At 34.7% G+C, this 22,990-nt stretch overlaps 1 protein-coding gene across 3 annotated transcripts in view; it reads right to left on the bottom strand.

Annotated features, from left to right (window-relative positions):
* LOC145259044 (uncharacterized) overlaps positions 1-22,990 on the bottom strand; it is a 78,891-nt gene that overhangs the window by 14,295 nt on the left and 41,606 nt on the right. For all 3 annotated transcript variants that reach the window (XM_080116674.1, XM_080116684.1, XM_080116678.1), the window contains exons 8-12: positions 22,108-22,272; positions 18,539-18,744; positions 17,818-17,955; positions 16,069-16,238; positions 8,965-13,934 (exon numbers count right to left, since the gene is read on the bottom strand). In XM_080116674.1, coding sequence (XP_079972800.1) covers positions 8,965-13,934; positions 16,069-16,238; positions 17,818-17,955; positions 18,539-18,744; positions 22,108-22,272 — 5,649 coding nt within the window. The remainder of the gene's footprint in view (positions 1-8,964; positions 13,935-16,068; positions 16,239-17,817; positions 17,956-18,538; positions 18,745-22,107; positions 22,273-22,990) is intronic.

Genomic DNA, 22,990 nt, shown 5'->3' with positions numbered 1-22,990 from the left:
AAGATCCCAAATAGTAGACCCTTATATTCCAAGTGACAATACACCATGTTTGGAGTAAAAAATAAATAAATTAAAACCTTTCTAAAATATGTAATGCGTGTAAAATTAAACTTTTATATCATTATTTTTATGTCCGTGACCATTTTCCGTTTGATAATTTATTCTTAAGTTATTGATTAAAAGTAAAAGCGACAATTATAGTTGAGGGCAACTCAAAGACTTCCTTGTTATTAGCTACTAGAGATATAGAATAGAGAGTCATTTCTTTGCCAGGAGTACTCCACTTACCCTTGATACTCATCTGATAATGTTAAGTGTTTAGTAAGGAGGCATCAAATACTATTCTTTTTTTTTTTTTTTTTTAGTCTTTAATATGAATTGAACCTTGGTCTCCTGACGCATAACCCCTAACCATTATGCCAAATAGGCTGGTTAAATCATTGACTAGTATGTTTTAATTTCATTTTAAATTTGTTAAATTCTGTCATGAAATGAATTATTTGGATTTTTAAATCTATTATATAAAAGGCAGTTGTCTGTGCGTGGTTCAGCTAAAAGTTAAAAGACTACAACACAAACACCCACAAAATTGGTATATTCTTGATCTGTGTTACCCCAGATGAATAATTTCTAAAATTTAGAAAAAGAAAATATTTATTCTCTGGGGGTTCAACAGGGTCAGATTTCATCAGGAGAGAGAGAGAGTTTTTCAAAGTTATTATGTATTAATTTGGAAAGAAAATGCAGATTCATTACTCGAGGAATCTATTATATAAAGGAGAGTTGTATGTGTGGATGTCAAGCTAAAGGGGAGAAAGTAATGTTTGGAGATGGATAGAGAGAGAGAGAGGGGGAGAGATAAAAGTTTTAATAGAAATAGGTTACGTTTTTGCCTCCAGCAATGCTAGGTAGCCCTGCTAGTATTTAATAAAAGTGAAAATCAATTTTTTGAAAAAATAATTATCTGCTTCCATTGAGAATCCTAGTTTTTGGTTAAAATAATCATAAAGCAAACATTTCAGCTGTGAATGGAACAAAAATGTATTCATCTATTCTGTTTTCAACGATGAAAATTTTATATCAACCGTACATTTGATGACAAAATATGTTTAATGATGAAAATACTATTTCCAAATGGAAGCGTGACTAGCCAAGCAATTTATATAAATGTGTGGGCAGATCTAATAGACGATTCATGCATTTTATTTAATCTGTGCATCCAGCAAAAAACTGCTTTGAAAGATGGACAAACACTCTCCATCGAGATATTTCAACACGATTAAATGAGATGCATCGGTTCTTGTCCAGAATTCAACCGAATTAAAAAAAAAAAAAAAAAAAAAATACAGAAAAATCTTGTTGATGTACGTACTCCACCACATAAGAAAAATGTAATTCCAAAAATAACAAATTGATCAAGTAGTTTTTTTTTTTAACCAAGAAAATCAAATTTTATGAGGAATTGAGGATGATGTTCTGCTAGTTTAATAAATAAAGGGAAACAACTCCATTCCACTTACCCAGATAAAAATCAGCTACTATTTAGCGCTAAAAATAATTTAAAAAAAAATCACTTGATTAATTTACATGATTTTTAGAATATGACATTTTCATTCCATGACGGGTATGTACATCAAAGATTTTTCTGTATTTTTTTTTAATTGGGTTGAGTTTTGGACAAGAACCAATACATCCATTCAATTTGTGTGTTTAGTGAGTGACTAAAATGTCATTGATAAAGTATGACAAACTACTCAAAAAAAAAAAAAAAAAAAAAAAAAAAAAAAAAATCTTGCAAAAAAAAAAATAAATAAATAAATGTGTATTTTCATAGAAGTTCAAATATTTGTTTTGGTGGTTAAATCAGGAGTCACTAAGACCACTTGAGGATAAGTGTTAATGAATGTAAGATGGTAGTATTGTTAATTGTTAATGATGTAAATTGGATAGAATTTGATTATTTATGGGGATGGTTTAATTTGTATTCAACTAGGAAGCAGATCAGTGAAACAGTGTTTCCCAGGTGGACAGTTCTGGGAAATAAGCTTTGTTCATGGAATCTGCGTTTAGATTTAGGCACAGATAGAGAGTGGGGGAAATCGTATGTAGCTACTCAGGTATTTTTTGTGAAAGCTTAGCAAGATGAGACTATAGATTGAAGTTCAGTTGAGTACTTGCCATAAAAATAATGATAGAGCAAAGACAGGCTCGCAACGTCTCTTCTGTGGCTCTTATGCAGATCGAGGATTGCATTGGCAGTGAGATACCTAGTGGAGCGGTAGAGTGATCAACCATTTTTCCAATGATCTTAGCAACAGATTTTGTGTGTTCCATTTCAAATCAAGAGTGAAGATCTGTTTGAGAAGCTTGTCAAACATTGGGGGTTACCTACTCATTTGTGACCTACATGCATTATATAATTTGAGATATAAGAGTTAAGATTGTTGGAAATATTGGTTTTTAGCAACAAAGCTGTGGTTTAATACAGACAAGTGGTAAAAGAAAATGGTTATTTTTCTCAAAATTGATGACAAGATGTTGATACCTTAAAATCTTTCTACTGCAAATAGGTTACAAATGAGTAGGTAAATCAGAATAAATTTCCCAACTGTGTTTTCCATAAAATAATTCATGTCAGTAACAATTACAAAAATCAGATTTAATTTTATCCATATTTACTTGCCTCCTCATAAGTGTCATTGAGGCTTTACCTCTGTATTGAAATCAAGTATTGTAATAACCCTCTCCCCTCTGTTGATTGCAGTACGAAGTTGGTCCTGTGCTGTTCTTAGAGGTCCACTCTCCCAGACATTGCCTTCTTTCTTTGAGAATAGGATTAATTTATTGCTAATCATCTGAGGCACCCCTACCGGGGAATGACAACAGAGTTGCCCAGGCACTTTTTTCATGCCAGAGTATTCCTTCTTATGGCTGCTGGCATTACAATGCCACTTTCCTGACGTGCATGTTTAGTCTTCCTGCAGTGGAAGGGAGATAAATACCTCCTCATGAGGGCAAACTCATTTTTCTTATGAATAAGAATGATATCCAGTTCCTAAAAAAGAGGCACTTTGGATAGGACAAAAAATAGAAATTGATGACATTATGGATGTCACTGCCTTTGAATGGCTACTTTGCTCAGAACCGATATTTACAATAAATTTAAATGTGCATATCTTATATCAAATATATTTTTAATACACCACACCTAAGTCATACAAGTAAGTAAAAATAAAAATAAATTGCTTTTAACTAATTTCCCAAGTATATTTTCTATGAAATGATTTATGTCACTAATAACGATTACTGAATTTTAATTTTAGGAATTATTTTTTATGACATGGTTAAATGAATAAGCATGTACATTTATTGAGACACATTCATCCAGGATGGGTTGAGCTGACCCCATCTCATAGAACACACAGCATCCTGGATGAATATAGATAGTCTGCAGCGGCCAAGATAGTTATGGACAGTCTTAGGATCAGTGGCAAACACTGTAAACCTGTGGACCAGAAGTAAGGTGGATGTCAGCATGTATAACCACGTCTTCAGCTGGATTCCTGGGCATCAATGCCAATCTTGGAGTAAATCTGGAGCTATTGTTTGAATCGCATACACTCTTGTGTTGTACCTATTTACTGAAATACAGATACTACACTTTGATCTCTTGTGTTGTAGTGTGCAGCCTGGTCAAATCAACAAAGTCTCCTTTTTAAAAGAGCTTGGTTAAGGGAGATAATCTTTCATCACATCCAGATTTGCACATTGGAGACAAAATGGTGCCAGCAGACCTGGAAAAATTGGCAGAGGCAGTATAGGTCAAACACTACCAAACTTTTGAGAATCACTACACTCATCAGCCAAGTTTCATAACTGTAGAGAAGGATCATCCAAACAAATACTATTATACATGCCCAAGACTTGTTGGGTCACAACCACTATTCATTCTACTTAGATTTCATTTAAAAAGTCATAAACTGCGACATGTTAAGGGACAGAAATATAAAACAAATCTGCTACATCAATAGCCCAAAAGAGTCGCTAAAAATACACCAAGAACTTCCATAGTAAAAGACTGGAAGAAATAGAAAAAAAAAAACAGTGTGCCAAGTATTTTTCTGGATGAACTGACTCAGAAATCTATTATATAAGTCTCAGTTGTTTGTGTGTTAGTGTGTCCACTAAAAACTTTTGTCATTCATATTGACCTCACTAGAACCGAGAACCGTTAGAAAGAACGATCTCTCGGGCACACAATATCGAAAAATTAGAAAAAATAATCAATTATTTCATGTAGAAATGTGGTTTTGTTTGAAGGGGGGGGGAAAGAAATCTTGGTTTTAATTGCATGCGTGAACGTTCAATTCATTGTTTCATTTTAAAAAGCTAAATTTGCAACGTGATAACATCGGTAACATCTGGGTCCAACCGATGAGTGTTCACTTAAATTTTGCAAGTTCGCACCATTCTTTTATTTTAATGACATTTTCTCTCTCCTATCTTTTCAAATTCTTAACTTTCTAACACACGCTTACCATGTTTTTTATAAATGACTATTAAGATATCATATTTAACAGTATTTTACGACTGGGCAAGCCCCCCCCCTCCCAGTATATAGATAAGGAAAAGTCTGTAGATTGGCTAAGACGAAGATCACTGCACTGTGATCAGGAGAGGATGATAACGGCTGTCCAAGATCAAGGCTTGATAACTGATGTTTTTACGATAAGTGGTCTCGGCAATGACAAGTGTAGGTTCTGCCACACAGAAGTAGAGTGCGGGCCATCTGACATAATTATAAGATTTAATGGAGGATGGATACTATACAATGCGACACAATGCAGTGTATAAATATCTTCACTGAACCATTTGTAAAAAGCTGAATACTAAACGTAACAGTAAGTGCAGGGAACATGTTTACCAGAAAGAACAGTTGGAAATAAGTCAAACACCATCTACAATGATTATGCAATTCCTACAGCTACATACCTAGAAAATAGAGCTATTGAACCTAATATAGTGATGTGGGACAAGAAAGAAGCAATCTTAGAAGTTAGTGTCCCCGATGATGCTGGGTTAAAGAGACAAAAAGGAGAAAATAACGAAATACCAAGGTCTTATGTATGACGTGAAAAGAATCTTAGGAAGATCACCATTTAAGTAATGACAGGAGCAATTGGACATATGAAAATAAATCTCAAAAACTACCTGACAAATATACCCAGTGAACCAAATGCAAGATACAAACAATTGCACTTAAAGCAACAGTTAGAATCTTCAAAAAAATCTCAATGGGGATGTATGAAATAGTAGGTGAATGTCTGGCATCTAGTAGGATGCTTCATCCCCAGATGGAACCAAATGGTAAGAAAACTAAAAAAAAGGACATCATTCTTGTATAAATAAAAAATGATAAATCTCTTGTTTTTATACAGAAAAAGTAAAATGACATTTTTTTTTAGTCAAGTCATTTTATGCCATTTTCCACATGCATATAAAAAATTGCAAATCTCCAAATGCATTTTCTGAAACCAAAGTAACCAAAACGAAAACTTCTCCATTTTCTATATTCAACACATGTTTTTTTTTTTTAAATAAGCAAAAAAACTGTTTTTGAGTCATACTAATAAACCAATAAATCGACTCATCATACTTGGTTTAACATCTGTTTTACATGCTGATGGTCGGCTTTTCGAAGTTGACTTCAAACTAACCTATCTTTATTAATACCTCATTTTCTGAAGTCCACCATTATCACTTCCTCCCATATTTTTCTGCACCCAGCCGCAAAAATTCTCATCTATTCTTTCAACGTGACCATACCATCAAAGTCAAGTCTCCTGCACTGTACACATTTCTTGATATTGTCTAGATTTAATCTCCCTCTAAGGTCATCATATCTAAGCTTGTCTTTAATTATATTGTTCTGATATCATTTCTCTCCATGCAATTCATGTCCTCAGCCCTTACTGGCCAGGTTTCACTTCTACAGATGATCACACTGCATACATAAAGTCTGACATACTCTCCTTGATTGACAATGGTAATGCTCTGTTAGTTACTGATTGCAGAAGTTCCTTATTCCATTCTCTCCAAATTCTTGCAATCAAATAACTTCTTGTGCTGTATGGAATTACAAAGGAAACAAAATTTCTGTATAAGTTCAATAACTTCACCATCCAAATATTACTAACAATCAGATTTTGAAAAGATGCACTTGAAGGTCAAAAGTTACAAGGGTTAAAATACTGTGAATATAACAAAATTGCAATAGTACGTTTCTGAAGTTTTTTTTTAGATGTGGATTAGTTATACGTATTATTTGGATTCTTCAGACTATTGTTTTCATCTTGAATGTCATTTTCACATTTAAGTCAATGTAACCTCGAACCTTCTTCATGTGTATCTTGTTGAACTCAGGAATATTTCTGTTGAACTTGGTAAGAACCCTTGACAATGGTGAAAGTACTTGAAAAAAAAAAATCAATCGTAAAAGTGATATTCTCCTGAAGGTTGAAAGTTCAATTCTAAGTGTGGGTGACTGAAAAATACAAATGTAAATTACTTAGGACCTCTATTCATTCATGGCTGATGGAATGAGAGCATGCTACCCCTGTGAAGAGTTCCATTTAAAATTCTGTCAAAATTCCTGAGTTTGATAGAAACATTTGCCAAGTTCGACAAGATACACCTGAAGAAGGTTGGAAGTTACATTGACCAAAACTTTGTGAAAATGACACTCAAGATGAGAATAGTTTGAAGAATCCAAATAATTGCAAATAGTAGTCCAAATAATAGACATGATCATTTTTCTCTCGTGCATCATTCGATGTCACCTCTCCTGTTCATGGATCAGGCAAAATCTCTATACAAAAAATTCAGAAACATAAAATCAAATAAGAATATTTGGTGTTTATTTAGAATTTGACTTAATGAAAAATTTTTTCTTAAAGTACAGAAAATACAGACAAATCTTTATAATGTATGTACCTGTCACGGAACGGAGATGTCATATTCCAAAAATTACGTAAATTAATCAAGAATTTTTTTTTGTTTTTGCTTTAAAGAAAATCAAATTCTATGAGGAAGCACAATGTAGTTTTAGAATTTCAAGGGCAATAACTCAACGACTAATGAGATTTTTGTTTGTATTCAAAATAATTACAAAATTATTAATCGCTAAAAATGGTAAATATTTTTTCTTTATAAAAATAAAATTACTTGATCAATTTATGTAATTTTTCTAATATGGCATCTTCGTTCCATGACGGGTATGTACATCATAAAGATTTTTCAGTATTTTTGTTTTTATTGAGTGTAATTCTAAATAAGCACCAAATATTTTATTTATATTACTTTACTTTATACTATTCATGCTTCAATGTTATATTTCTAGTAAAGTTTTGGATGATGTGCTCTCAGGCCTTCTTCAAAGAGATTGCTCATTTATAATGATACTTTTCCTGAGTGAACTATGATAGTCATTGCTTATGTGTTGGATGAGGTTTCGAATCTAGAATGATATGATGCTTTTTATGTTTATTTTAAAATTAATCAATAATCAACTGAAATGTAATGTTGCATTCAAATTTTTTACAAAAGGGGGGAAAATGCCATCTAATGTGTTCATTGATTTAAAAATAAACGTCAAATCATAAGTTATCATCTTATCTAAGTTTGTAAGATACACTGACATAAATAAACAATAATAAATTAAAGATGAGTAAACATGAGCAATGCACCTAAAGATCAAAAGGCGCTTCTGTTACCTAACGAAAACCATTATTTGAATGGAGAAGTTTGAGTGACACCTAAGAATCAGAGGTGATCCAATAAAAGAGAGAGAGAATTCTCTCTTTGTGACAAACCTTCAAGCACGGCCCCTTTGAGAGCAGAGAAAGAGAGAGAAAGATACAATAACTAAACGAGTGTATTGCACAGACATTCAAGATATATATATAACAGTTTGTTCATCAGAATGAGGAAAACCGTCTGATCATTCTAGATAAGCTGGTTTGTGCAGAACCAACCTCATTCTCTCATCCTAATCAGCTTGATCCAGCGGCAGGACAAGGTCGAGGCAGCTAGAGACCAGGTGGGATATAGTAGCTGCTGGAAATTTTGATATCCTTCTATATACAGTGCCGCTGCTTTACTTTGGTGATTTAATATATATATATATATATATATATATATATATATATATATATATAGCACTAGTACGCATAAGTAACTCGTTTGTTTTTTTATGTGATTGTTCCTTTCTTATCAATAAACCTTCTTATAAAAACTGAAGTGATTGTATCTATAGACAATTAAAAAATGGATTTCCGACAACAACAGGTCTATAATGGTTCATACATACTTGCTTCACAAGTAAAAACGTAACATATGAATCAAAAAGTAGCAGAAATATAAATATTAATCAGGACAATAGACCAAAGAAAATCAAATGTAACTAATAATATCCCAAAATTTTAGACAAACCTTGTTTTTAAATAGAAGATCCGTTACAAATCACTTGTTTTAAAACAATGTATAATTGTCCCTCTCCTCCTCCTAGCTTTTTCAATAATACTACTATCAGGGGAAAAAAATTAAACCGTGCCGATTTGGATGATTGAATGACAACTCAACCTAAAAATATTTCTTATTACATGATTTTACCTCCTCCCCTCAGAAATAACATGGTGGTATGTTCATAGAGGAAAAAGGACAGCATTTCTCATTAAATCTCAGGGAATGTTGGGTCTTTTTTTATGCATGTACTTAGTACAGAAACACAAATTAATTGTAGGCTGATTTAACATTTGTATACATTTTATTTATAAGGCTCAGAGCACTTTGAAAACAAATTTTGGTTTAAGTTCATTTTATCAACAAGATTGATTGATATGTGTGTGTGTGTTCTGCAAGAGAGATAGTAGTTTTTAAAAATGGAATCCATTTTGGAATACATACCTTTTCCTTATTGGTCAAATTGGTAAGTTCAACCGCAGATGCTGGCATATCTTCAGGCACCGTCAGTTCAATAACAGCAGAATCTTTCATATTAATCTTACTCTCGTCAATATCATCTAGTTCAGGTGAGGCAGGCAGCTCAATTGCAACCTCATCGTCGAGAGGTGATGCAACATCCATGTCGACGACTTCGGTTGACTCAGAGACAAGTTCGGCTAAAGAGTGACTATTTGCCAGCAATCTGGACTGACCATTTTTATATGACTTTGAAGTAGATGTGTAAGTATGGGTCTCTGGAGGTGGCACAATTGGTAGCCCCAGGGTTGGAGGAGGTATTGAGGGAGGTGCCATAGGAGGCAGTGGAATTTTGAAAACATCAATATCACTCCCTTGCGAGGTTGGGTTCCTCTGTTTGTTTTGAAGGGCCTGAGCATGAGCCTCAATCAGCTTGCTAATCTGATTCAGCTCTGACACACAGAAGTTGGAGGACGCTGACTTTTCATCAGAGGACGGCTGACCTTTGCCGAGACCATGCTGCAAATGTGAGTCCAGACTTGATGATGATAATGTATCTGATGTTGGTGGAGGTATGTGCATCTGTTGTGATGAAGGTGGAGGTGGTGGGGGATGTGGTAGCAAAGGTCCAGGGGGCGGTAGATGAGGCATGTGATGTCGAGGGATCTGTCCGGGTGGTCCTTGGTGACCGGCTGTATGTGAAGGGATGTTTCTGGGATCACACGGGTGCTGTTTGAATGGAGGCATCTGCTGTCCAGGTTCTTGAGACAGACCTTCAAACCCTCCATTCAATAGTCCAGGCCTTGGTGGCATACCGCCACCACCACCAGGACCCATGCGCGCATGACCAAACCGGTTGGGTGGGATTTGCATGATCCCCGAAGGGTTCACGGACCAACCAAGTCTACCCATAGGTCCAGACATACGAGGTAACCTACCAAATGGAGGTGGTCGATTCAAGAACATGGGATTCATGAGTAGATGCTGCTGCATACCTGGCTGCATACCTGGTGGCATCATACGAATCCCCATTGGGAAGGAGAGGTTCTGAGGCTGCATTGGCATGTTCTGCATGTTAGGATTCTCAGACATCATAAATCCAGAGTCTCCTAATATGCCCTGAGATCCAGCTGGTGGAGTTTCATCAACAGATCCACTGCTAGCAATTTCTTCAGGAGCTGCTGGTGTTGTTTTTGCTGCTGTTCCTGATGTCTTCACCGTAGGTGCAGTTGTTGTCACTACCACAGGTGGAGCCGATTCTTCGGATGATTTACGGGCTTCTCGATTTGCTTTTCCACGAAGAGGGCTCCCTGATTCAGTAGGAAAAGCAGGGTCATATTCGCTATCTCCACTATCTTGTCCAGTTGTGTCCCTATCTCTCCCTGAATCCTCCACACGAGAACTTCTAGATCGCCCTGTATGTTCATCGCCTTCATCATCTTCAGACAAGTCAATGGGAAATTTCTCCGTTCCTGTATGGCGCAGGTGTGGTGCCTTGTAAAAACGATCGACAAATTTGTGCTTTTTGCTCGAACTTCTCGCATTGTAGAGAGCAGACTCCTCCATTTTGTCACCTTTGAAGGCGCCTTTCTCGTGCAGTGTTCGTCTGTTAAAGAAATTCTCGTTCACCTTTTCATTTGAAGATGGAGACCCATAAAAGCACTCAGCAGACTTCTTACCAGTTGCACCTTTCGGCGATGTTGACTCATCAAACTCAACCACCTGGCAAGATCCATCTTCCCACTCATCGTAATCTTCATGAACATGCCGTTTCTTTCTACCCTCTTCTGGATCAGATTTGTCTGAATGTCTCTTATGACTACGCTCCTCACCTCTTTTCCGCTCCTCACGATGCCTCCTTTTGTCTGTTGAACTGCGTTCTTTATCACGTTTCCGGGAAGGGCTTCTTGAATAGGACCGATGCCGTCTAGATTTTCGACTCTGACTTCTATCTCTGCTTCGACCACGGCTTTTCCGCTTGTGGGATTTGTCATAGTCAAAACTTTTCTCCCTCGATCCAGAGCGGCTTCTGTTTCGACTTCGATCTCTCCTACGACTCTTTGAGCGCTCTGGAGAGTGACGACGATGTGGAATGTCTCTATATTCAACCATACTGTCTTTATGGCCTCTGGATCGACTCCGCGAACGATCCCGCCTCCGCTTTCGTGACTTTGACTCTTTATATTCAAAAGTGTATTTTTCACTATCTTTACTACTTTCCGAGTGATCCGAATGGTAGCCCTTACCACCTTCGGACTTTTTGTCTCTGTTGGAGGCAATATCAATGTCTCTTTCAGACTGACTCCATTCGTCAGGATCCCATCTATTTCTCCGGCTATCTTTTTTCTCCCAAGTCCGCCCCATCTTATATTCGGGCAAGTCAACACGCCCAAGAACACTTTTTAATTCTGGACCATCACCTTTTGAACCCCTCTCACGTCTATAACCTTCACGTCGACTCCTTTTTGGGATTCTTGGTAGCTCAGAGATTGGAATTTTGGGCTTCTCTTGTAGCTCATCTTCCTCTTCCTCATTTGCCGCAGACTCCATTTCACTTTCACTGCCAGATACAGGAGTAACTTCATCACAAACTTCATTTTGTTCCTCAAAAGTTTCTAATTCTTCATGTGTCTTGACCATTCCATCAGAATCTTTGGAAGCAGCATCATCAAAGTTTTCAGAAGCCTCGTCAGCAACTTCAAGTTTGCTATCTTTATCTTCATAGATTTGATCAGCCAAATTTTCAGTGGCTAGATTCTCACCATTATCATCATCAGATTCTTCAACTTTTGGAAATTCTTGTTCTTCTATCCTATCAGACTCAGAGGGAAGCATGCCATCTTGCATTGTCTCAGGACTATTATCATCATCTTCAGGTACAAATTTGTTAACATCCTCACTAACTTCAGTCTCTTCCTGAACATCCTCCTCTTCTTGATCAGACTTTACAAGCAATGATGTTTCATTTTCTGGTTCTTCTGTGTCCAAATCATCAGCATCGGATTTGACTGTCATTTCTGGTTCCAAGTCTTCGGCATCGGATTTGACTGTCATTTCCGCTTCCAAATCTTCGGCATCGGATTTGACCGCCATTTCCGCTTCCAAGTCTTCAGCATCGGATTTGACCGTCATTTCTGGTTCCAAGTCTTCGGCATCGGATTTGACCGTTATTTCAGGTTCCAAGTCTTCAGCGTCAGATTTAACCGTCATTTCCGGTTCCAAGTCTTCAGTATCGGATTTGACCGCCATTTCAGGTTCCAAGTCTTCGGCGTCAGATTTAACCGTCATTTCCGGTTCCAAGTCTTCAGCATCGGATTTAACCGTCATTTCCGGTTCCAAGTCTTCAGTATCGGATTTGACCGCCATTTCCGCTTCCAAGTCTTCAGCATCAGATTTGACCGTCATTTCCGCTTCCAAGTCTTCAGCATCGGATTTGACCTTTATTTCAGATTCCAAGTCTTCGGCATCAGATTTGACCGTCATTTCAGGTTCCAAGTCTTCAGCATCGGATTTGACCGTCATTTCAGGTTCCAAGTCTTCAGCGTCAGAGTTGACTGTCATTTCAGGTTCCAAGTCTTCAGCATCGGATTTGACTGTCATTTCCGGTTCCAAGTCTTCGGCATCAGATTTGACTGCCATTTCTGGTTCCAAATCTTCAGCGTCAGATTTAACCGTTGTTTCAGGTTCCATATCCTCCTCATCAGATTTAACAGCCATTTCTGCATCCAATTCATCATCAGATTTAACTGCCATTTCAGGATCTAAATCTTCCGCATCAAATTTAGCTGCTACTTCAGGGTCTAAATCCTCATCATCAGATTTAACAGTTATTTCATGGTTCAAATTTTCACCATTGGATTTGGCTGCCATTTCCACATCCAATTCCTCAGCATCGGATTTGGCCATTTCAGCATCTTTATCTTCAGCATCTGATATTGGGTCAGTTTCATCAATATCTTTAGCAGTTTCCTCAGCATCCGACTTAACAGAATCTCCATCCTCTTTCCCCGTGACATCATCTTCAGTATCATCAGCATCTGATGCTGCATGCTGTTCATCTTGCGTATTTTCGGATATTTCGGTAGAGTCATCCAATTTTTCTACCGACATGGAAGCATCTTTTTCACCATTCTCTTCATCCGAAATAAACTCCTCGTCAGGTTCTACATCACTATGCGGATCAGCATTACTGCTTTTCTCAACTGGACTGAAGCCGGACGATTCATGTTCGGAAGCCGCTTTCTCTTCTTGCTGCTCTTTATTTTCTTCCTCTGCATGTTCTGACATGTTGTCATCTTTTTGTTCATCTTCTGCCTCCCCTTCCTCCATATTGTCTTCCACTTCACACATCCGCTCCTCCTCTTCCTCCTCCTCACTATGGTTAGCTTGATCTATACTCTCTTTTTCGGGGGACATATTTTCATCATTCATCTCAGAGTTTTGGCTGTCAAGGCCAACCTCAGTCAGTTCATCGTGGGAGGAGCCGTCTTCATTTTCTTTTTCGGCACTCTTATCAGCCTCATTAGTTTCAAATGAGTCTTCAACATCCTCATCATCTTTATTTTCAGCCTGCCCCTCATCATCATCATCGTCATAATTTGCTGCAACTGACATTTCATTCCCACTTTCAACAGTGGAAGGTTTTGTTTCATTGTCAGAATCCCTCATTTCAGCATCACAAGATTTCAGATCCGTGTCACTTTCCATCAGTTCTTTTTGATCGGAATTTTCTTTTTTATTATCCTCTACTTGGGTGCTAGAATCGGTATTTCTTTCACTCAAAGGATATCCTGTAGAAGCTGCAACTTTAGAATCATCTGAACTCCTTTCATTATCACTATCCATGAGAACATTGGATTTTTCATCATCTTTGGAATCGATAAACAAATGAAATTTCTTATTTTTTGGTTCTTTCACAGCTGAAGCAGTGATGGCCTTTTTAGCTGTTAAAGATCCTGCAATAAAAGAAATGAGACATGTCAGTTTTAAAAATAAAACATAACATCCACTTTATTAAATTAAGTTGGATCCTCAAAGTTACATCTGAATAGACATGCATCAACCAAATCGATGTTTGATTCTAAGTAGCCAGTTATTTCACATTTTTGCAGTGTCATTTTCTAGAAAATATTTAAATTTCAATCACTTTGTTTCCGAATTTTTGAGATGAAGATAACTTTTATTATTCAGATTATTTGAACTAGTTCTCATCTCGAGAGCTATTTTCACAATGTTTTGGTTGATGTAACCTCAGACTTTCTTCAGTTCTATTTTGTTGAACTTGGAAAATCTTTCTGTCAAACTCAAGAACTTGCATTTCGTGCAGAAGACATGCGACATATATTTAATTTAAATTGCAAAAGAACTATTCTGAATTTTCCAATTAATGGAGAGATAGGAATTGCTCATACTTTTCCTTGCAGCCTTCTAATTTTAATAAGATTACTATTTATTTTATCATTGGTATTAATTTTATATAATACACAAACAACACTGGATAGACCTGCTAGTTGTGATACATAACTAAAAACAAATACTATTTTTTTTTTTAAATTGAACCGTATCAAAATGAGATAAAATGAAAAGTTATTTTCCACAATGTACAGTTTTATAACACAAAATGCTTGTTAATGTTTATGCCCTTTAAAGAATAAAAGAAGTCACACAATCATTGAATAAAAACTTTCTTTTCTTTTTCTTCTAATTTTTTATAGTTTATAATTTTCACATGTACACCCCTCTCCAAAATGTAAACATTTACATTTTATGTATTACTAGCATTTCAGCACGGCATTGTCCGGGTGTTTGGATGTGTATGTTGAGCAAAAAAAAAAAAAAGTAGTAGTAGGAAGGCAGGCTTGAACCCGTACTGCAAAGGAGGAAAAGAACGGGGTAAAACCTAACGTTTATGCTGTTACGACCACCACCAAACCGGAAGTGACAATTTTTTTAAATTAAGGCTAGACATTCTAAAGGAGAGGATAACTTTAAAAAATATTAGCGAAAAAAGTGACCCCCCCCCCCGCCCCGCAGAAAAGCGCCTAGTTGAAGGGGAAGATATTAATGTTTTTAGCCAATTTTTCGATATTTGTTGTATGAAAAGTCGAACTTTAAAACAATACTGATCTTGGTAAAATCCGTCGCCTCTATTGAAAATTTAAGGCAGACATGCAAACAGACATACATACATTTATATATTGGTAACTAAAAATTTTTCGACCCAAACTGATGAAAAAGCTTGAATACTCTTTACGTAAAATTTCAAATATTTAGACCAGAAATTGTCTGAGTAATTTGGAAGAGACCGCAGAGATCAATTTTTTTTTTTAAAACTTTGACCCTTATTATGACCCCTTAAAATTTATTGTTTTGGGCTCAAATCAAGTTATTAAGTTAGATCCATGTCCAAGGAACCTATATCTAAAATTTCAAGTGCGTAGACCCAAAATTGTCGGAGGAGTTTGGTAGAGTTCTCAAAGGTCGACCCCTTAATCGCCAAATTTCTGGCCAAAAACCGATCACATCGATTTTCCCAAATCTCAGTACCCTGTACATCAAATTTCGAGTCTGTAGACTAAAAATTGACAGAGTTATTGCGTAGGGAAATGTACACAGACACACACACACACACTTATACCCAAATTTTTCTGAGAATAAAAAGTGAGCAAGTGTGTTAAATCATCATAAATTCTACTTGGATGTGTTTCAATCTATGCATATAGAGAGGGTGAGTGTTTAAAATAAGTGTATACACTTAGCGAAAGAAAAGAGCATTTTTTTTTTTTTTTTCAAGTTAAATCTAGCATTTTTAGCCTATTGGCACAAAACTGCTTACTTCAACTTGTAAAACATCAAAGGACAAAAATATAAAAATGAAGTATTTGGAAATATCTAAAAAGAATTCAGAAATTACTAGCTGAATGAATTAATGGGCAAATTTAGGCAAAAATCACACAAAATGAGGATGGACTGCAAAAGCTAATATTAATATACAAATTGTTAAACCTATAATTTATGAGATCACAAAATATAAAGATAAAAAAAAGAAAAAAGACCAAAATAGAATAATTTAAAACTAAAGATCCTCACCATCTCTATTTATTTTGACATCTTTACTTTCCAGATTAAGCATGTTTTGATCCATCATAATGGATCCAAGTAAATCTAATCCTCCTCCACTGCTGCTGGCTGTATTGCTGCCACCAGAATTGCTGCAGTGACCAGAGAAAAAGTTACTACTTGGACTATCCTCTGGTAATCTGACAAAAAAAAATAAAAAAATAACAATGCAATGATATTTCACTTTAAAACTCATCTGAAATAAAATACTGTGTACAAGTGCATATAGTATGCCAGATATGCTTCACTTGTAATCAGGAATTGGTCTTTAAGAAAAATTAAAAATTGCAGAAAACTGCATCTCTTACCCCCTTCTTATATATATATATATCCCCCTCCCCATTTTCTTATTTGTTTTAGCTGGGAATAGAGCATCCTATTGGATGCCAAACATTCATCTGCTATCTATACATTCCAACAGAGTTTTTTTGGGTTTTTTTTTTTAAGATTCTAACTGTCCTTTTAAGGGCAACTGTTTGAATTTCTCCTGCACTTGGTTTACCAGGTATATTTGCTAGGTAGTTTTTGAAATTCGTTTTCACTGGAATGATGGAGATCTTACTAAGATTCCAATTTCTTTTCAGGTCATGCATGTGTGTGTATATGTGCTTCAAATTTTCAAAAAATAAAATGCCAGGTAGAAATGAACAATAAAAGAGCAGCAAATTGTTTTCTGTAATTTGCTATTTTCTTCACAGGCCAATATCTACAAACAAAACATTGAATACTCTGCTATAAAACATTTTAAAACATTAAAAAAATTCCATGCTGGAAGAAAAAAACAGATGTAGTTCTGTATATTAAAAAAAAATATGGAATTTGTTCTTAAATGTAAACATTTTTAAAGAAAATGTTTACCATTAGTTTTCATATTTTATCAACCTTAACACAACCTCCAATAACAATGACATACAAATTTAACTACAGTAAACTATACGATTGGTTTAGTGGTTTTGTTTTGCGACATATCACGCCTTTATGAGTCTTTACACAGCATCCATTTATTTTAGTTAAACTTGTGGTACTTATTTAAAATTAAACCCTTTAAAAAAAAAAAACTAAATTGCAGAAAAATCCCTGATCTACATACCCATCAATAAACAAAGATGTCAGATTTTTTATTAAGAAAATCAAATTTTATAAGTAAAAACCATATTGAAAAAAAAAAAATAAATAAATAAAAAAAAATACAAGGGCAGATAAATATACAATAATTCAAACTTGTAACTTCAACTTTGTAATGCTAACAATTTCATATCATTAAAAATCGTAAATTTTGATTAAAAAATAAAAATTACTTGATCAATTTATGTAATTTTTGGAATATGGCATCTTTGATCTATGATGGGTACATACATCATAAAAATAATTTTCTGTAGTTTTTTTTTTTTTAATTAAGTACAAATTCTAAATAAGAATCCATATTCGTTATTCAATAGTAAAGAAATAATTTCTGGAATTTTTATGGACAGATGAATGAATGCTAAATGCTCAAAAATCAAACATGAAACAACTACCACTCTAAAGCCTAAAATATTTGTATTTTGTTTATCTTAATTTTATTTCCTGTTGACAATATCGAGGGCAAAAAAGTATAATTTTACTGAAAAAAAAATAAAAATAAAAAAAAAGTTATCATTCAAGATTGCACATAATCTCCACAGTACTTGATTATTGAAAATACATTTTATAGAAAAAAAAAAAAGAATTGATACTTACTTGCATAGTAGAGGTCGTGCTACAGGCTGCCTGGAAAGCAATGCAGAGGCAGAATATTTTGAAGCCCGTTTGGCTGCTGCTGCAGAGAACACGGATGTACTGGCCTGCGGTTCGTCAGATCGATTGTAAGAATCATCACTAATAATAATAATAAAAAAAAAAAAAAGAAGAAATAATATTAATATTTTAAATATTAATGTCACTGGGAGGCCGTTTTTTTTTTAACGCCATATCAACCTCTTTTGGGTGTATTTAATGCTGAATCCAGTAATTTTGGAAAACGGTTTTATGCTTAAAGTTCTTTAGATCTTCAAATATTTATTCATGGAGTTTGGTTTGGTTGTTTTGTAAAGAAAAACTTTTAGTTTTTAACTTTGCAGAACATAATTAAGTTTTGTAAAGGAAAAGAAAAAAAAACGATAGCATCAAGGTTTGGTGCATTTTAGGTCAAGAAACCAGTATTTTCAGACAACCTCATCTGATAGCACCAAATTAGAGAGAATTAGTGGAAATAAAATAAATAAAACTAGTAATATAAAAGTCACTAAACTTTACTGCATATTTTATTAAAAAGATAAAATATTTTTTTCTTCTTTATACTTAAAAAAATAAATTCATGAGTTAGTAAATATTGAATTCAATTAAAAGTAATCCAACTGCACAAATTATGAATATATATATATATATATATATTCAAAATAAAATAAAAATCATTTCTTACTCTGGAAAAGGATCGAGATCATGCCTTCCCCCTGTAATTGTCAATGGTTTGGAACCATATAGATCTTCTTTCACAATTTGGGCAGCAGTAACTCTGTCAGATTTCCGCAGGGATGCACGTGCTTTTGTTAAGCCTAGTTTACCAGCCAGACGAGACTTAGGAGACTTGCTAGCGTTTGCATTTCGTAATTTATCAAAAATTTGTGCCTGAAAATAAAGGCAAAAAGCATCATTAAATAACAATCGTTCACAGAGTTAATGGATAAACTGGTGGCACGACAACACAATTACAGTTAGCACGGATTCTCAATCCTACAATAACTCATTAGTCTGTTCCTATTGCACAATACTTGGTATGAAAAGGAAGCAAGAGGATACAGAATTGAAAAATGACTGAAAGAAGAAACAGAAAAGGCACTCTAAAATATGGGAAAAGGAAAGTAAGGAGACTTTGGTATGAAGAAGTGCAAGTAGAAGGAACCCATCACCCGTTAGGGAGTTTGAAAGGATAAGTGTTTATTTAACATAGTTTATCTTTTCCCGAAGTCTTTATTATTCATACCTAATTTTTACAACTATTCAGCTTTTTCTGATTGAATATGATTTCAGAATAATGTTGGATCACTATAAATTTAGAATTAGAAACTGTTAAATGGTTTTGACTCCTAATGGGGGGTATGACACCAATGATTTCAACGATCGTTTTTATAACAAGTTTATAACCAATGAAAAGCCTCCAAAGTTACTATAAAAATTGTCGAATTTTGGATTCAATCAGTTCACCGTCGTCTTTGTTACGAACCTGCATTTGATTCTTCGCCGCCATCTTTGTTACTGGGAATTACTAAGCACTCAAGATCGGAACGACACTAAATCTTCACCGCCATCTCTGTTCAAGATAATGTCTCAACACTTAACAGAAACAATCCATGGAATTTTTACAGGTCACAGCTAACATCTGTTATGATATTTGTAAACTAATTAATCTTACACGTTTAAACTCATTCTTTAAGTAATGTTGGTACATGGCTATGTCAATTTTCATCTTTACCAAGCATCTACCAATTTATAACTACTATGAGAATAACTATGACGAATATATTTATATATTGGTTTTATTGACAAATAAAAAAACACTAAAAATGTTTTTCAACAAAAATAACTTGCTTGGAACTAATGCTGAATACCCTTTATGCCTAATTTTTTTGCAGGTTATCAAAAGAAAAAAAAGAGGGATCACTTAATTTAAAAAGATATATCCATGCAATGTTTTTCTTCAAATTTATAAAATACATATGCAGTTAAAAAAATAATCTTTTAGACTCAGCTCAGATGCTGATATTGTAAAAACTACTGCTTTAGAAATATGTACTCTGCCTACTCCTTTTTTCTTACCTAATCATAGGTTTGTGTTTAAAAACAATTTTAGCAAATTTGTACGAGTCACTTGTCAGATAAAACACACCTAGTGATCATTAATAATGCTTTTCTTTATGTAAAATTTATTAGAAGTCATCTTATTGAAGCTACGAAGAACGTTCCAAAAGTAATGCCTCCTATTTTTTCCACCTAAATGTATTAGAAGGTATTGCAAATTGCATTCTTTGATGACCAAACTTATGCATTCATGACCTGAAAGTTTCATCTCTATGTTGCAGATATTGACGGTGTGAGACAATAAGAAAGCAACTCGTGTTGGTGACGTGTGTCAGAAGCAGAGATGTGTCATTGATTTCCTGGCAAAAGTGCATTGAGAATCAAGGTGACTTTGTAGAAAAATAAATTCTGGAGCACAAAAGGCCACTCATTTTTATGGTAGTACTCCCCCTTTCATAGCTCTACAACTTTTTGAGTTAAAAAAAAAAAAAAAAGAGGAGGCTTTACTTTTAGAACGACCCTCACATTTAATTGTCTGTATTTTTGAGATGAGGTGTTTTCATTGATTGAGATTGTCGGACTGACTCTGTTCGATACAAAACACCTGATGAAGGCCGGAGGGCAAAACGGCCGAAACGTTGTAACGATAAAAACCAAGATGAGGAAGTCAGTCAGACAATCTCAATCAACCTCACATTTAAGTTGGTCCTATTTTCACTGATTTTATGTAAACATCAAATAATAATTCACATATTTTATCAGCATAAATCAATAAAAAATATTTGTTATTTTTCTATTTAATTGAAATTGTACCTAGTAATATAAAGACTAGTCAATAAATTTTAGAAATAAAAGACAATTAAATATTTATCCATATCATTTGCTTGTGTCTTCAGCTAAAACTAATTTAGAAAAAAAATTATTGGTAGAAAACGTGAACACACTATTCTTAAGAAAACATTTCTTCTACTTTTTAATCCATAAAAAAGAAAAAAACTATGGGTGCTTGTTTATATTGGTGAACCAATGCATTTCAGGTGAAAACATTACATACATGTTGTGCCGAAATTAGCATAAATTCCAAAAATTGAAAGAAATGATCCAATAGACAAGTATTTTAAATAAAAAAAAAATCAGCCACAAATACGGTCGCAGATATCTGAATTAGAGATGGTGGTACAAATAATTTAGTCAAAATTATCAATTGTAGTCACCTTCTCCTCGATCTTGCAAACTCTTTACTATTAAAACAAATGTTAAAACTCAACAATTTTCATTTTTACTTGTAATCATTTTTCTATTGGATCATAAAATGTTTTTGACTTGTGATGGGAGGTATGAGACGAATGGATTCGCCAATCATTTTTATAACCAACGGCTGTGCTAAACAACCAATCAAAACGTCGCAAAATTATTATAAAAATCGTCAAATTTTGGATTCAATCAGTTAGCTATTTGCTACGTCACGGACCACATTTAATTCTTCGCCGCCATCTTGGTTACTGATCTGAACTACGCCGCCATCTTTGTTCAACATAATATCTCAGAACTTAAGAGGTTAACTACGCGACGGACCGCATTTAATTCTTGATCGCCATCTTGGTTATTGATTTGAACTACGCCGCCATCTTTGTTCAACACAATGTCTCAAAACTTAACAGTAATTAATACTAATTTCAACATGACAGGTAAATATATGTTTTCACTTGAAATACGTTGGTGCACTCTTATAAACACTGAACTATGCAGATAATCCGAGACAAAACCTATTACATTTAATGAACAAATTTGACGGTTTCATGGAACATATCCTCACCTTCAAAATGGATTCAAGTAATTTATTCCAATTAATAATCGAGATTTTCTTCAACATAAAGCAGAGGAACAAATTCTAAATTTAATAAGTTTCCCTTTTTTTGCATCGTTTTTTTTTTCATTCCATCTTCTGATGTTAGCGTCTATAACAGTTCTTTTGGGCTGCTTTTCTAACTGACCCCTCTCCCCACCTATCATTGCTGGTTTGATATTATTAGACTGGATACTGGAATAGTATTTAGGAGATGGAGAAAAATTAAAACATCTGATCTTCATAAATAAATGCATGTAGATGATAGACACTTAAGAAATCAATCAAAACTGTATTTCAATATAACATTAAAAACACACATTTCTGGACATTTAATTTTCAGTTACCTTTCCTGGTGCTTTTGTGCGCCGTCTCAGTTTCTTTTTCGGGTACGCTTTCTGTTTACCTGCTCGACCTTTCTTTGTTTGCTTTCGACGTGGTGGTTTTCTTTTAGCTTCAGATTGTCGAGTTTGACTTCTTGTTCGACTCAGTCGCGTAGAAGGACCTTCTCCCTAACAAACAGAAAGAAAAACACTTTATTTTGTTTCTGTTACAATAAACCGATCTCATGGACTCAAGAGAAAAGATAGAGTTTGAAGAACAATTGAATGTACATATGCAAAATCCAAATACTTTTTAAAATACTATCAAAAATTTAAAAATAATAAAATAAATAAACATACACAAAAAGTTGATGTCAATTTTAATGAATTTGTTAACTTGACAGCATTATTATTTTTCTTGTTTTTGCAAACAGAAGGATACATGTAAGAGAAATAGCCAAATTAATGGCTAATAATTGAAAAGCCATCAGGGATCTCATCACAGATACCCCATAGGGAAACATCTTTTCTCTTCCTGCAGAACAGTGACAAATAAGACGACTGAATGGTTCAAAGCAGCAATTGAAGCACATCTTCCCACACAGAAGTTCTATAGCAAACCCCACCCTCCCCAATGGCTTACTTCTACTTGTGCAGCTGCCATTGCTCAAAGGCAGCATACATACCGCAGATTTATCTGACATTAAGTCCAGTACAAACAGACAAAAGTTTATAGAAGTTAAAAGAAATTGTAGGAAAGAAATAGCGACAGCTAAGAGAGAATATACCAAAACCACCAGAAAATGCATTGAAACACAGAAATTAGGAACCCATGATTTCTAGAAAATCTACTAGTAAATAATGGGCAATGAACAATTCCCCTACGATCCAACAATTATGAGGTTGC

This window comes from Euprymna scolopes, chromosome 3 (assembly GCF_053919585.1).
Source record: "Euprymna scolopes isolate OS-2025 chromosome 3, ASM5391958v1, whole genome shotgun sequence".
Lineage (NCBI taxonomy): Eukaryota > Metazoa > Mollusca > Cephalopoda > Sepiida > Sepiolidae > Euprymna > Euprymna scolopes.
The sequence above is the reverse complement of the archived record's forward strand: the minus strand, read 5'-3'. Positions and strand labels throughout refer to the sequence as shown.